This window comes from Vidua macroura, chromosome 23 (assembly GCF_024509145.1).
Source record: "Vidua macroura isolate BioBank_ID:100142 chromosome 23, ASM2450914v1, whole genome shotgun sequence".
Lineage (NCBI taxonomy): Eukaryota > Metazoa > Chordata > Aves > Passeriformes > Viduidae > Vidua > Vidua macroura.
The window spans coordinates 6663565-6678049 of record NC_071593.1 but is presented as its reverse complement, the minus strand read 5'-3'; the positions used below and the strand labels follow the sequence as shown (position 1 = coordinate 6678049).

At 41.6% G+C, this 14485-nt stretch overlaps 1 protein-coding gene across 3 annotated transcripts in view; it reads right to left on the bottom strand.

Annotated features, from left to right (window-relative positions):
• DVL1 (dishevelled segment polarity protein 1) overlaps positions 1-14485 on the bottom strand; it is a 70851-nt gene that overhangs the window by 30692 nt on the left and 25674 nt on the right. For all 3 annotated transcript variants that reach the window (XM_053997358.1, XM_053997357.1, XM_053997359.1), the window contains exon 3: positions 4544-4665. In XM_053997358.1, the coding sequence (XP_053853333.1) occupies positions 4544-4665 (122 nt within the window). The remainder of the gene's footprint in view (positions 1-4543; positions 4666-14485) is intronic.

Sequence of the window (14485 nt, the reverse complement as noted above, 5' to 3'; positions counted from 1 at the left end):
AACCCTAAAACCTCGTGAGGGGGAAAGGAGAACCCCAAAACCTCATGAGGAGGAAAAGGAGAACCCCAAAACCTCATGAGGGGGACAGGAGAACCCTAAAACCTCGTGAGGGGGAAAGGAGAACCCCAAAACCTCATGAGGAGGAAAAGGAGAACCCCAAAACCTCGTGAGGGGGACAGGAGACCCTAAAACCTCGTGAGGGGGAAAGGAGAAGCCCAAAACCTCGTGAGGGGGGGAAAGGAGAACCCCAAAACCTTGTGAGGGGGAAAGGAGAACCCAAAAACTTTGTGAGGGGGAAAGGAGAACCCCAAAACCTCATGAGGAGGAAAGGAGAACCCCAAAACCTCATGAGGGGGAAAGGAGAACCCCAAAACCTCGTGAGGGGGACAGGACATTTCCAGATTGCAGAGGCTCCTCACAGCCACGCTCTCGGTGCGTGGATGGCTGTGCCCAGCACAGACACGGGGAAATCGAGGCTGTCCTTCAGGACATTTCCATTTCCATGTTGTACCCATGTACAAAGTGTTCTGAAGATTGTTAACCCAGAGTAATTAGTTAATTAAATCCTAGTGACAGTGTTTAAATTCACCAACCTATTAAATCCACAACTGTGTGAGTCTCTCAGGAGGGAGTCACAAGTTTTCTAGTTAAAAGTTAGTGAGAGCCCTTATTACTGTAATATAGTGTGAGATAAGTAGAGTAAAATATTATAAAATAATAAATAAATGAAGTAGTAAGTAAAATAATTAAAATAATAAAATAAAGAATATATTTCTAAGTAAATATAAGGATTATAATATTAAATATTATATTATATATTATATTAGATATTATATTAAATATTATATTAAATATTCTATTTATGTATTTATTTTTATAAATGATAAATGAGTAAAATGGTAAAGAATATATATCTAAGTAAATATAATTATTATAATATTAAATATTATATATTATATTAAATAGTATATTAAATCTATTGTATTAAATATATTTATTTTTATGAATCATACATATATTTAATATAAATACGTTAAAATATATTTATAAGTAAATATTATATTTATAAGTATATATTACTAAATATAAACAATACACTGAATTTGTAAGTAAATATAAACAAGTATATAAGTAAATAAATCAATAAATCTTTATTTTAATATATTTACTCATTTATAACATATTAATAGTATTTATAATTTTTAATATATTTAATCAATAAATAATAATAAATAAATATAATTTCTTTTAATACATTTAATCATTTATAATATATTGATGATATTTATCATTTATAACTCAATAGCCAGTTGCTACAGGGTTTATTTGGTTTTTCTCTGCTGACTCCTGCTCAAATTCCCAATCTTGAGCCACCTGAGAACCCAAACCTGCCTCCAAAATGGGATTTTTGATTAGCTATTATATATATATTAATATATAACATTAGATATTATATATAAATAATTTATAATATATTATTTATCATTTTTACTATATTTAATCAATAAATAATAATAATGATGCAGGTGAACCTGGTGGGAAGAGATGCTGATGTGTGACTCCAGCTCAGAGGCTGAATGATTTCTTTATTATAACTATGCTATAATCCATTAATATACTATTTAAAGGAGATACTAAAACTACAAACCTGCTTCTCTAACTACAAATCTAACCCACAACTCATGACCCTCTCTGAGAGTGCAGCCTCAGGTGGGTTGGACTGGATTGGATTGGTTTGATTGGGTTGGATTGGGTTGGGTTGGGTTGGGTTGGATTGGGTTGGATTGGATTGGGTTGGATTGGGTTGGATTGGGTTGGATTGGGTTGGGTTGGGTTGGATTGGATTGGATTGGGTTGGGTTGGGTTGGATTGGGTTGGGTTGGATTGGATTGGGTTGGGTTGGATTGGGTTGGGTTGGGTTGGATTGGGTTGGGTTGGATTGGATTGGGTTGGATTGGATTGGGTTGGATTGGGTTGGGTTGGATTGGATTGGATTGGGTTGGGTTGGGTTGGATTGGGTTGGGTTGGATTGGATTGGGTTGGGTTGGATTGGGTTGGGTTGGATTGGGTTGGGTTGGATTGGATTGGGTTGGGTTGGGTTGGGTTGGGTTGGATTGGATTGGGTTGGGTTGGATTGGATTGGATTGGATTGGATTGGATTGGGTTGGGTTGGATTGGGTTGGGTTGGGTTGGGTCGGGTCAGATTGGATTGGGTTGGATTGGATTGGATTGGATTGGATTGGGTTGGGTTGGGTTGGATTGGATTGGGTTGGATTGGATTGGATTGGATTGGCCACCAGGCTCAAACAATCCTCACCAGAATCCAACCAAGCAATCACCCCAGGTAAACAATTCTCCAAGCACATTCCACATGGGAAAAACAAGGTGCAGAAATAGAAATTGTTTTCTCTTTCTTCCCTCTGTGCTCCTCTGTGAGAAATCCTGAGAGAGACAAAAATGTGCCTGCCACACCTGAGCAACGTCCTGAGCCCTCAGAGCATTGCCACGTTTTCTCTGCAATATCTGGAATATTCTGGAAGAAGCAGGAGGACCAGCAGGGCATTGGACCCACAGACCTCGTGCCTAATTACCAGCTAATTATCTTTGTAAACAAAGCTCGAACTCGCAGCTGTTGCAGGCAGGTTTAGGCCAGGAAAGACAAAAAGCCTGGTTTTATTTTCTGGCCAGATCAGAACACAGGAGGGCAGCACAGCCCTTGCAAGGCACTGCCAGCATCTCCCAGGATTTCTTGTCCCCTCTAAAAGGTTTTTTTTTTTTTAATATTCACAACACTGAGGGCTCTTCCAGGCAACAACCATCCCAAAAAATGAAAAAAAAAAGCAAATCTAGGCCGTATTTCCTTTTCCAAACACAGCCTAAGAGCACAAGGCCCTGCTTTAAATCCTCCTGGTGGAAGGCGGAATTTTTTCCCCTGCTGGAAATTCCCTGGAAAATGAAGGCATCCTAAGGGTAGCCCTTGGACCAGGAAGAGGAAATAACAATATCAAAGCAGCTATTCCCAGCCTGGCCACACACAGCTGGAGCAGGAATTATTCCTGGTGGAAATTCCCCCTGCTGCCAGCAGCTCCAGCTGGCTCTGCACCCTCCCTAATTACAGAACACACTAATCACTTGTCAGCCACACACTGCAAAAAGCATTCTGGGCTCCCTCCCTACAGAACTCATCCACAGCAGGCTGGAAAATGAGATATTTTGGATAAATATTTCACTATTAACAATGACAGGGTTTTTTTTCAGTCACATCCCTCTTTTAAGCCCTCAATATTTGATTTTTCTAAAAATCAAACACTTGGCTTGCAGCAGGAAGGGAAATGAGGGTGGGAAATAGATGGGAATTTGAATTTGATAAATAAATGGGGATTACTGGAATGATGGGGGCTGGGAAAACGAGGTATTTTGGATAAATATTTTATGTTGGATCAATATCCATTCTAACAATGACAGGGTTTTTTCAGTCCTATCCCCCTTTTAATTCCTCAATATTTGATTTTTCTAACCACAACAACAAACAGCTGGCTTGAAGCAGGAAGGGAAATGAGGGTGAGAAATAGATGGGAATGAGAATCTGATGAATAAATGGGAATTACTGGAATGATGGGGGCTGGGAAAATGAGATAATTTGGATAAATATTTTATACTGGATAAATATTCACCCTAACAATGACAGGGAAACTTAATTCCCATCCCACTTTTAATTCCTCAATATTTGATTTTTCTGACCACAACAACAAACAGCTGGCTTGAAGCAGGAAGGGAAATGAGGGTGGGAAATAGATGGGAATTTGAATTTGATAAATAAATGTGGATTACTAGAATTATGGGGGCTGGGAAAATGAGATATTCTGGATAAATATTTTATGTTGGATAAATATATTGGATAAATATTCACTCTAGCAATGACAGGGGTTTTTCAGTCCCATCCCCCTTTTTATTCCTTGGTATTTGATTTTTATAACCACAACAACAAACAGCTGGCCTGAAGCAGGAAGGGAAATGAGGGTGGGAAATAGATTGAAATGAGAAATTGATAAATAAATGGGAATTACTGGAATGATGGGGGCTGGTGGAAAATGAGATATTCTGGATAAATGTTTAATATTGGATAAATATTCACCCTAACAATGACAGGGGTTTTTTAGTCCCATCCCCCTTTTTATTCCTTGATATTTAATTTTTATAACCACAACAACAAACAGCTGTCTTGCAGCAGAAGGGAAATGAGGGTGGGAAATAGATGGGAATGAGAAATTGATAAATAAATGGGAATTACTGGAATGATGGGGGCTGGGAAAATGAGATATTCTGGATAAATGTTTAATATTGGATGGATATTCACTGTAACAATGACAGGGGTTTTTCAGTCCTATCCCACTTTTAATTCCTCCATATTTGATTTTTCTAACCACAACAACAAACAGCTGGCTTGCAGCAGGAAGGGAAACGAGGGTGGGAAATAGATGGGAATGAGAAATTGATAAGTCAGTTGGATAAATGAGACTGTGATCAGTAAATTGGGGCTTACTGGAACGAGGGGGGCCGGGAGTCGCCGATGCCCCCTGTCCTCTCCAGGGCTGGTGGAAGGTCCACGTGGCTCTCGGTGCACTGCGAGCCCGTGTCAGAGTGGGAGCTTTCAGCCAGGACCAGCTGCCAACAGGAAAAAAGGAACAGCAGAATTACACAAATTCCCACCAGCTTCTCCCACGTGGTGAGCCAAAATCCCGGGATCTGAGGGGAAGCAGAGACGGGGAAGCGCAGGGATCTCTGGCAAAGCTGTGGAAAATCAGGTTCAATTCAGACTCCACGGGAAAACATCAGCGGCCTGGATGGGCACGGGATTCCTGCAGGCACCAGGAATTCTTCTACGGAGTGGAGAGCTTGGGAATTCTCCCAAATCCCAGTCCTGGACAAGGCTGTCAATACTAAAATTATCAATATTCCCAGTTATTAGCATGGACTCTCCTGGATAATGGATCAATATCCTGAATTCCCTTGAAAATAGGGAATTAAAGATGCTGCAAGGATCCAGCTCCTCATTCCAAACACCAAAGGCCCGTGTGGAGTGAAGTGCTTGGGATTTATCCCAAATCCCAGTCCTGGACAAGGCTGTCAATATTAAAATTATCAATATTCCCAGTCATTAGCAGGGAATCTCTTGGATAATGGATCAATATCCTGAATTCCCTTGAAAATAGGGAATTAAAGATGCTGCAAGGATCCAGCTCCTCATTCCAAACACCAAAGGCCTGCACACAGCATTCCCCATCCTTGGGAATTCTCCCAAATCCCAGTCCTGGACAATGCTGTCAATATTAACATTATGTCAATATTAAAATTATCAATATTCCCAGTTATTAGCAGGGAATCTCCTGGATAATGGATCAATATCCAGAATCCCCACGGAAAAATGGAATTAAAGATGCTGCAAGGCTCCAGTTCCTCACTGCAAATACCAAGGGCCTGCACACAGCATTCCCCATCCTTGGGAATTCTCCCAAATCCCAGTCCTGGACAACTTTAATTAAATTATTTATATTTATTATTAATAACAATTTATTAATTATATTCTTGTTATTCTATATAATTGTTATTTAGAAGTATTTATACTTATCTATTATATATATTATTATAAATATTATTTTTATATATCTTATATATATTTCTTTTTTTATTTTATACACAGAAATAGTGTATAAAAAGTATTTCCAAAATAACAAGTGTGCTCTTGGCTAAGTACACACCCAGCTGTAACATCTTCTGCTTTACAGTCTTTGTCTCCTGTTGTCCTTTATGAAACTTCTAAAATTTTCCCAGGAAAATAAACATATTTTTCCCATCTGAATGCTGATTGCTTTTACAGCTGAGGTCCTGCTCATCTTTCCCGGGAAGTGGAGAGGGAATATCCATGGAATGTCAGAAAATGATCTCAGGTGCTTTTCTGAGGGCCCTGACAGGACAAACACCAGGGAGTCTGGGCAAATTCCAGGCTGTGGTAACAAAGCACTGACTGAAAACTCCTTTTTCCTTCCCTCCTGTGCAGGAGAAGAATTCCAGCATTCCTAGCAAAAAAAAAATCTGGCTGAAAATCAGTTCCACTGCAAAAATCAGTGCTGAGTTCAGTGCCTGTGTCACCTCCAGACTTCCAACCCCTTCTCCAATCTGATCAGTTGTTTCACCTCTCTGTAGCAAAATTTCCCCTTTTTTTTTCTTTTTTTTTCTTTTTTTTTCTTTTTTTTTCTTTTTCAGCCCCTCTCCACCAAATTTGCTGATGCTTTTTAATTAATTATGGCAAGGCCTGACTCTTCCAGAGCTCAGCAGAAATCTGAATAAACTCCCCCAGGCATTGAGCCAGCTGAAGGAATGGCCTGTGCAGAGTCCACACAAAAACCAGCCTGGGGAGGGCAGAGAGCAAACACTGGATGCACTCTGCTCTCAAATCTCATCTGGCTAAATATTGATTAATTTATCAGCACCAAAAGGACAATATTGGAACGCTCACTGAGGAACAGCAGCAGCTCCTGGTGTTTCTCTGAACTCAGGGAGGGGTGAGGGACTGATCCCAGCTGATGCCTCAGGTTTGGGCTTTTCTATTTTTCACATTCTGTGCTGATGTCTCAGGTTCAGCTTTTCTATTTTTCACATTCTCTGCTGCTTTAGTGTGTGGCTCTGAGCTTCACATGAGGGGATGCTGAGCTCTGTGCACAGAGCAGGGAGACAAAACAATTCCTGCTCCAGCTGGGCACCAAGGACAAATGATCCAAAGCTCAGGCCCAGGAGCACAAACAGCGTGGGCTGGAGAGAGAAAAACAAGCAGGATGGGAGTGCATGGGCTAAAGCTGGAATGGGACAATCAACTCCAAGGTGCAAATGGAGCAGAGCTGATCATTTTGTGACCAATCATCCATTTCTTGGGACCATTTGGGTTCACCTTGGCTGCAGCCCTGGCTGGGCTCTGGTGCTGCCCAAGGTGGATCCATGAGGAGATCCTTTAATAAATCCCTGCTTTATTCTTTAGCTCTGTTCCAGCTCAGCCTTCACAAGGCACCACAGTGAGTAAAGAAATACCCAAAAGAGCCATTTATATTTTTGACAGCAACTTCCACAACAGCCACATTCATCTCTGAGCTGGCAGTAATTATTTCCCATCAAGTCACAGGCAGCTCAAACCCCAAGTCAAAGCTGCAGAGCTGTGCCCCATTATCCACACGAGGCTGCTCCCAAAGCAGCAATTGCAGAAAAGGGCTGTGCTCCACCAGGAATTCCCTCAAAGGCACCAGCACTCCACATCCCTGCAAAAACCTTAGCAGGAGAAGGATATTTATCTGAGCAAGGAGAAATTGTCTGCACTGAGATGAGGCTTGGGATGAGTGAGGGTTTCTATAAAGTGTGAAGAGACTGGCTCTGAAATCAGCTCATTTCAACACAAGATTCTGCTCCTGGGGATTTTTATTCCCTGCCTCAGCTCTGGGCAATTTTTTTTTTTTTTTCATTTCCCAGCCCTGAAGCTCCTGTGCTGCCCTTGTCAAATGGTTCTGCCCCACCACAGCGTTAATTATAATTGCAAATAGAGGCTGTAAAAAGCTGATGTACAAACAGGACAAGAATTATCTGCTGGCACCCAGATAATGGGGAGGAGAAACCAGGGAAAACCTCACAGAAGGCAGTGACATCACTGCCAGCCAATGGGGAACTGCACATTCCCAGCAGCCAGGCAAGGAATTGTTCCCAGATGTTGCAAATCCTTCCTAAAAAACAGAGATAACAGACCTGGCAGCAGCCACAAACCAATTCCTGCCACACTCCCAGCTTCCACCGTGCAAAGAACAGGGAAAAACATTGTAAGCCATTGCAAAAAAATATTTTCTTCCACCTTTTCTTTTTCAAATTGTCCAGTTAAGGCCCAAAAACAAAAAGGTAAAAAGGTAAAACTGCATTAATAATTTCGTTCAGGTAAGCAGTCCCAGGAAAACTCCAAATGAGTTCCAGAGAAAAATTATATTCTGTGTTGTATGTTAGGAAAACAGGACAAATATCAGCTGTTTCTGGCAGAAGATGGGTTTGTGTAAATGCATTTACTGTAATTAATTATGAATTCTGACATACAATTAATTATAGTCACTCTATTGTCAAAAAAAAAAAACTAAAGGTCAACCAGTTTAAAAGTGGAAAAAGGGGATTTTTAAAGGATTCCTTGCAAAGGAATCTAGGAAGGAGCAGCTCTCTATCCCAAATTATTTCATGCTTAAAAAACACCACCACCACCACCACCACAACAACAACAACAACAAAAAGAACCAAAAACAAACAAGAAGAAAAACAAACCCAGCCTGAAATCAAAAGAGATGCGGAGGAGGAAAACAAGCAGGACACAGGAGGGCTGGGGAGGAAGTTTAAACAGCTAATTAGCAGCAGGGATTTTAATTCACCACTAATCCAGCTGTACTCCGGGGCAGCCAAACTAAAGAACAACTGCAGGCTTGCAGATCCTCCCCTGGATATCCTCCCCTACGGAAATCAGTCCTGCAGACCCCCCTGGATATCCCCCCCTATGGAAATCCGTCCTGCAGACCCCCCTGGATATCCTCCCCTATGGAAATCAGTCCTGCAGACCCCCCTGGATATCCTCCCCTATGGAAATCCGTCCTGCAGACCCCCTGGATATCCTCCCCTATGGAAATCAGTCCTGCAGATCCCCCTGGATATGTTCCCCGATGGAAATCAGTCCTGCAGACCCCCCTGGATATCCTCCCCTATGGAAATCAGTCCTGCAGACCCCCCTGGATATCCTCCCCGATGGAAATCAGTCCTGCAGACCCCCCTGCATATCCTCCCCTATGGAAATCAGTCCTGCAGACCCCCCTGGATATCCTCCCCTATGGAAATCAGTCCTGCAGACCCCCCTGGATATCCTCCCCTATGGAAATCAGTCCTGCAGACCCCCCTGGATATCCTCCCCTATGGAAATCCGTCCTGCAGACCCCCCTGGATATCCTCCCCTATGGAAATCAGTCCTGCAGACCCCCCTGGATATCCTCCCCTATGGAAATCAGTCCTGCAGACCCCCCTGGATATCCTCCCCTATGGAAATCAGTCCTGCAGACCCCCCTGGATATCCTCCCCTATGGAAATCAGTCCTGCAGACCCCCCTGCATATCCTCCCCTATGGAAATCAGTCCTGCAGACGACACTGAGATCAAAGCCCCCACCTGTGACAAATGGAAGGATTCAGATGTTATTAGAAAAGATGAGAGCTCAGCGTGGAAGTGGCCAGGGCACGGGGCAGAGGGGAGCTGAGGGGCAGAGGGGAGCTGAGGGGCAGGGGGGAGCTGAGGGGCAGGGGGGAGCTGAGGGGCAGAGGGGAGCTGAGGGGCAGGGGGGAGCTGAGAGGCAGGGGGCTGGGCCCTGCACGGGGAGCTGTGCTGCTTTCCCAGGCGCGTGGGGCTGTGGATCCCGCCGCAGCCCGGGCAGGGAGCACGGCCATGCTCACGAGGGCTCCGGGCACGGACAGGGAACGCTCCGGTTCCGCTGAACACAAACAAATGGGCAGCGGGTAAAGGAACAGCCCTGGCCAAAGCAACGAAAAGAATCCCTGGGTATATATAAAAATGTCATAGATTTTGTATATTATAATATTCTATATAATGTAATGTTAAATATAATGTAATATAATGTAATATAATGTAATATAATGTATGATATAATATGATAAGATGATAATATCATGTAATATAATGCAATATAATATAATGCAATATAACATAATGCAATATAGTGCAATATAATATAATATAATATAATATAATATAATATAATATAATATAATGTAATATAATATAATATAATGTAATGTAATGTAATGTAATATAATGTAATATAATGCAATGTAATGTAATGCAATGTAATGCAATGTAATGCAATGCAATGCAATGTAATATAATCTATTACATTACATTAATTCCTATAATACATTTAACATATTATATTATGCATATTATATTTATATATGCATATTATATTAAAATCTAGATTAAAATACACTGAAAGTTTATATATTTTACGTATTATTATATTTATATTATCTATTTTTATATTATATGCTATACTATGTTATATATGTTTATATATTATATATAAATAACATATATAAAAGAATATATATCTAAACTATGTATATCAAAATTTTATATATGTAATATATATTAAAAATTATATATAATATATATTAAGAAGTATAGATATAATATATATTAAAATTATATATAATATATATTTAAATTATATATAATATATATTAAAATATATATTATATTATATTATATTATATTATATTATATTATATTATTATATTACATCATATTATATTACATTATATCATATTATATTACATTATATCATATCATATTACATTATATCATATCATATTACATTATATATATTTTTTAAATTATATCTTTTTTTTCAAAAGGTAAAGACCCAACTTTGCTGTGCCTGGAAGATTTGTGTGCAATTATCCGTTAAGTCCCAGTGAATGGGACATTAAAGAATTCGAAAGGGAACAATTAACTTCCAGCCAGATTTACATAAAACTCCTCCAGTAATTAGCAGCCAAAGGAGGCAGATAAGCCCTGCGATTTTATGGGTGAAAAAGTCATTTGCAATTCATAAGGCAGGTCAGACCCAGATGTTCCAGCTGATTGCTGAAACCCCTGTCAACATCATCTGCAAAAAGTGCATTTTGTGAGCTCCAAGCCAGGCTACATTTGGGAGCGGGCTGATGGGTGGAAGGCAGGGAAAAAATCCAAGTTTTGAAGGAATAAATCCAATTTTTCTTCCTCCAATCCGTGCTGGCTCTGCAGAACTGGGTGGGTTCGGAATTCATCCCGAGCAGAATAAAAAAAAAACTCAGTCCAGCACACCAAAAAGGCTCCATTAAATAAAATCTTATTTATATAATAATTTAAAATAATTCATAATATTAAACACCAAGTAATTCATTTAATAATTAATGCTCCCAAATAATTAATTTAAACCACACATCTGAATTTTGCTTTTAGATCTAGCACTGTTCTCCATCAGAGGCCTGGCCACTGGCTCCAACAGAGCTGATTTTTGTGGGTTAAGCTCCTGTGCTGGCATTAAGAACCAAAAATATTTCACTATTTTTCATCTAAATTGATGGGAAATTAAAAAAAAAAATCCATGAGAAACGTGCGTGTCTCTGTTTCCACCCTTAATGTGGGAAAACTGACTGCCTGTGACAAAGAAAATACAAAATTAAGGTTTTTGCATCAGCAACTGTCTCCCATCACAGTCAGGGAGGAAAAGGGGAGCAGACATTGGTTTTGTAGCCTCCAAGCAAAAGTGGAATGCAAAAAAAAAGGAGTTTGAAGGTTTCAAACAAGGATTCTGCCTCCTTCTGCATCTGGAAAGCAGCCAGTGACTTATATTGGTGCAGGAGCTGCAATAAATTGAATTAATTCTTGAAATGCATCTCAGAGATTGTGAAAATGCATCTCAGGAGATTGTGATGTTCCTCTGAACTGAAAATAGTAACAGTTCCCAGAATTAAAATATAACATTTAACTGCTGTGTGTGCATATATATATATACATACATGCATACATATATATATATATATCTAGTCTTGTTCTGATCTTATTTATTTATACTCTCCTGTTTTCCAGATGGAAAAACCATATAATTTTGATGTTTCATATTATTTAAGGAGCTGGCAAAGAATTCAGCTCTTAACATGAGATAAAATGCCCTTGGGGGATTGGATGGGAGAGGGAAGGAGGAAGAGGTTGAGGAATTGGAGAATTAAATAAATTAAATAATCCACATCCTGCTTCATGTGGAATAGTTTGGGGTTGGGGGTGGATTTTTCCTTAAACTCCAAGAACACCTTGCTGGAACAACCTGAGCCACGTTTTGCTGCACAGAAGAGCCTGACTGGTGTCTGGAAATCAGAACAAATCATCAATACACTGAATTCCCAAAGTAAAAAAATAAATTTAACCGGACCACAAAGATAAAAACAAACAGCCCCAAAATCCTGCATGCACTGGGAAGGGGAGACCCAGGACAGGGATGCAGAGGAGAACCTGGATATTGAATTAATTGGGTATTTAATTAATATTGACCAGCTCAGCAGCATGGGAGGAAGGGGCAGACCAGGGAGGGGTGACACTGAGGAGCACACACAGGGCAGGAGGAAAGGGATTCCCAGGGGGAATTTGCTCTCCTGACAGGAGCTGCCATCAATTCCCACCCCTCTTGATGCCTCAGCTTTGAGCTTTTCTACTTTTCAGATTCTGTGCTGATGCCTCAGGTTTGGCTTTTCTATTTTTCAGATTCTCTGCTGATGCCTCAGGTTCAGCTTTTCTATTTTTCACATTCTCTGCTGATATTTCAGGTTCAGCTTTTCTATTTTTCACATTCTCTGCTGCTTTAGTGTGTGGCTCTGAGCTTCACATGAGGGGATGCTGAGCTCTGTGCACAGAGCAGGGAGACAAAACAATTCCTGCTCCAGCTGGGCACCAAGGACAAATGATCCAAACCTCAGGCCCAGGAGCACAAACAGCGTGGGCTGGAGAGAGAAAAACAAGCAGGATGGGAGTGCATGGGCTAAAGCTGGAATGGGACAATCAACTCCAAGGTGCAAATGGAGCAGAGCTGATCATTTTGTGACCAATCATCCATTTCTTGGGACCATTTGGGTTCATCTTGGGTGCAGCCCTGGCTGGGCTCTGGTGCTGCCCAAGGTGGATCCATGAGGAGATCCTTTAATAAATCCCTGCTTTATTCTTTAGCTCTGTTCCAGCTCAGCCTCTCGAGTTTCTGGGGGCCACCAAAGGACACAAGGCACCACTGCTGCTCAAACAGATGCAGCTCCCAGGCCATGGCAGCACAAATCCCATCTCCATTTTCTGCTTTATCTGCAGCTTTTTGGGACGCTCTCTTCCGCTCGTTAATCACACATGAAATCCCTTTTTGTCCCATCCCTTCCCACCCTGCCAGAGCCCCACGCTCCAGCCCTGCTGTAATCCTTGGACTGGAGACAAAAGCAGCAGCACCAAGGTGCAGAGCTCAGGGGCACCCTGAGAGCAGCAAACTCAGCAGCACTGAGCCCTGCAGCCAGAGCCAAAGCCCTCATCCCAGCCAGGGGACACCAGGATGCTCCTCCTGCAGGGGTGGTCCCCATCCCACATCCTGCTCCCACCTGAGAACAGGCACAACCTCATCAAAAAGGGGAGAAATTGGTGAAATTAAAAATTGGTGCTGTCTGCAGATGGATCCCCAGCTCCCAAACATTCTCTGTTTCAACATCAGTTTGTTTCTTTAATGCCAATGGTTTTATTCCTTTGAATGAAATTATTCCAATCTGCTCATCCAGGGAATCTTCCCTTTTTTTCCTGGAGGAAAGCAGTGCTCATTCCTCTCCCTGAGACTGCCCAGCTTTAGATCAGAATTAGATCAGAAATGCAGCTTTAAATCAAAATAACTCTGCTTTAAAACCCTCCTCCAAGCCCAAAACCAGGCCTTGGACTGGAGACAAAAGCAGCAGCACCAAGGTGCAGAGCTCAGGGGCACCCTGAGAGCAGCAAACTCAGCAGCACTGAGCCCTGCAGCCAGAGCCAAAGCCCTCATCCCAGCCAGGGGACACCAGGATGTTCCTCCTGCAGGGGTGGTCCCCATCCCACATCCTGCTCCCACCTAAGAACAGGCACAACCTCATCAAAAAGGGGAGAAATTGGTGAAATTAAAAATTGGTGCTGTCTGCAGATGGATCCCCAGCTCCCAAACATTCTCTGTTTCAACATCAGTTTGTTTCTTTAATGCCAATGGTTTTATTCCTTTGAATGAAATTATTCCAATCTGCTCGTCCAGGGAATCTTCCCTTTTTTTCCTGGAGGAAAGCAGTGCTCATTCCTCTCCCTGAGACTGCCCAGATTTAGATCAGAATTAGATCAGAAATGCAGCTTTAAATCAAAATAACTCTGCTTTAAAACCCTCCTCCAAGCCCAAAACCAGGCCTTGGACTGGAGACAAAAGCAGCAGCACCAAGGTGCAGAGCTCAGGGGCACCCTGAGAGCAGCAAACTCAGCAGCACTGAGCCCTGCAGCCAGAGCCAAACCCCTCATCCCAGCCAGGGGACACCAGGATGCTCCTCCTGCAGGGGTGGTCCCCATCCCACATCTGCTCCCACCTGAGAACAGGCACAACCTCATCAAAAAGGGGAGAAATTGGTGAAATTAAAAATTGGTGCTGTCTGCAGATGGATCCCCAGCTCCCAAACATTCTCTGTTTCAACATCAGTTTGATTCTTTAATGCTGATGGTTTTATTCCTTTGAGTGAAATTATTCCAATCTGCTCGTCCAGGGAATCTTCCCTTTTTCCTCTCGTTGCTCTCCCTGAGACTGCCCAGATTTAGATCAGAATTAGATCAGAAATGCAGCTTTAAAT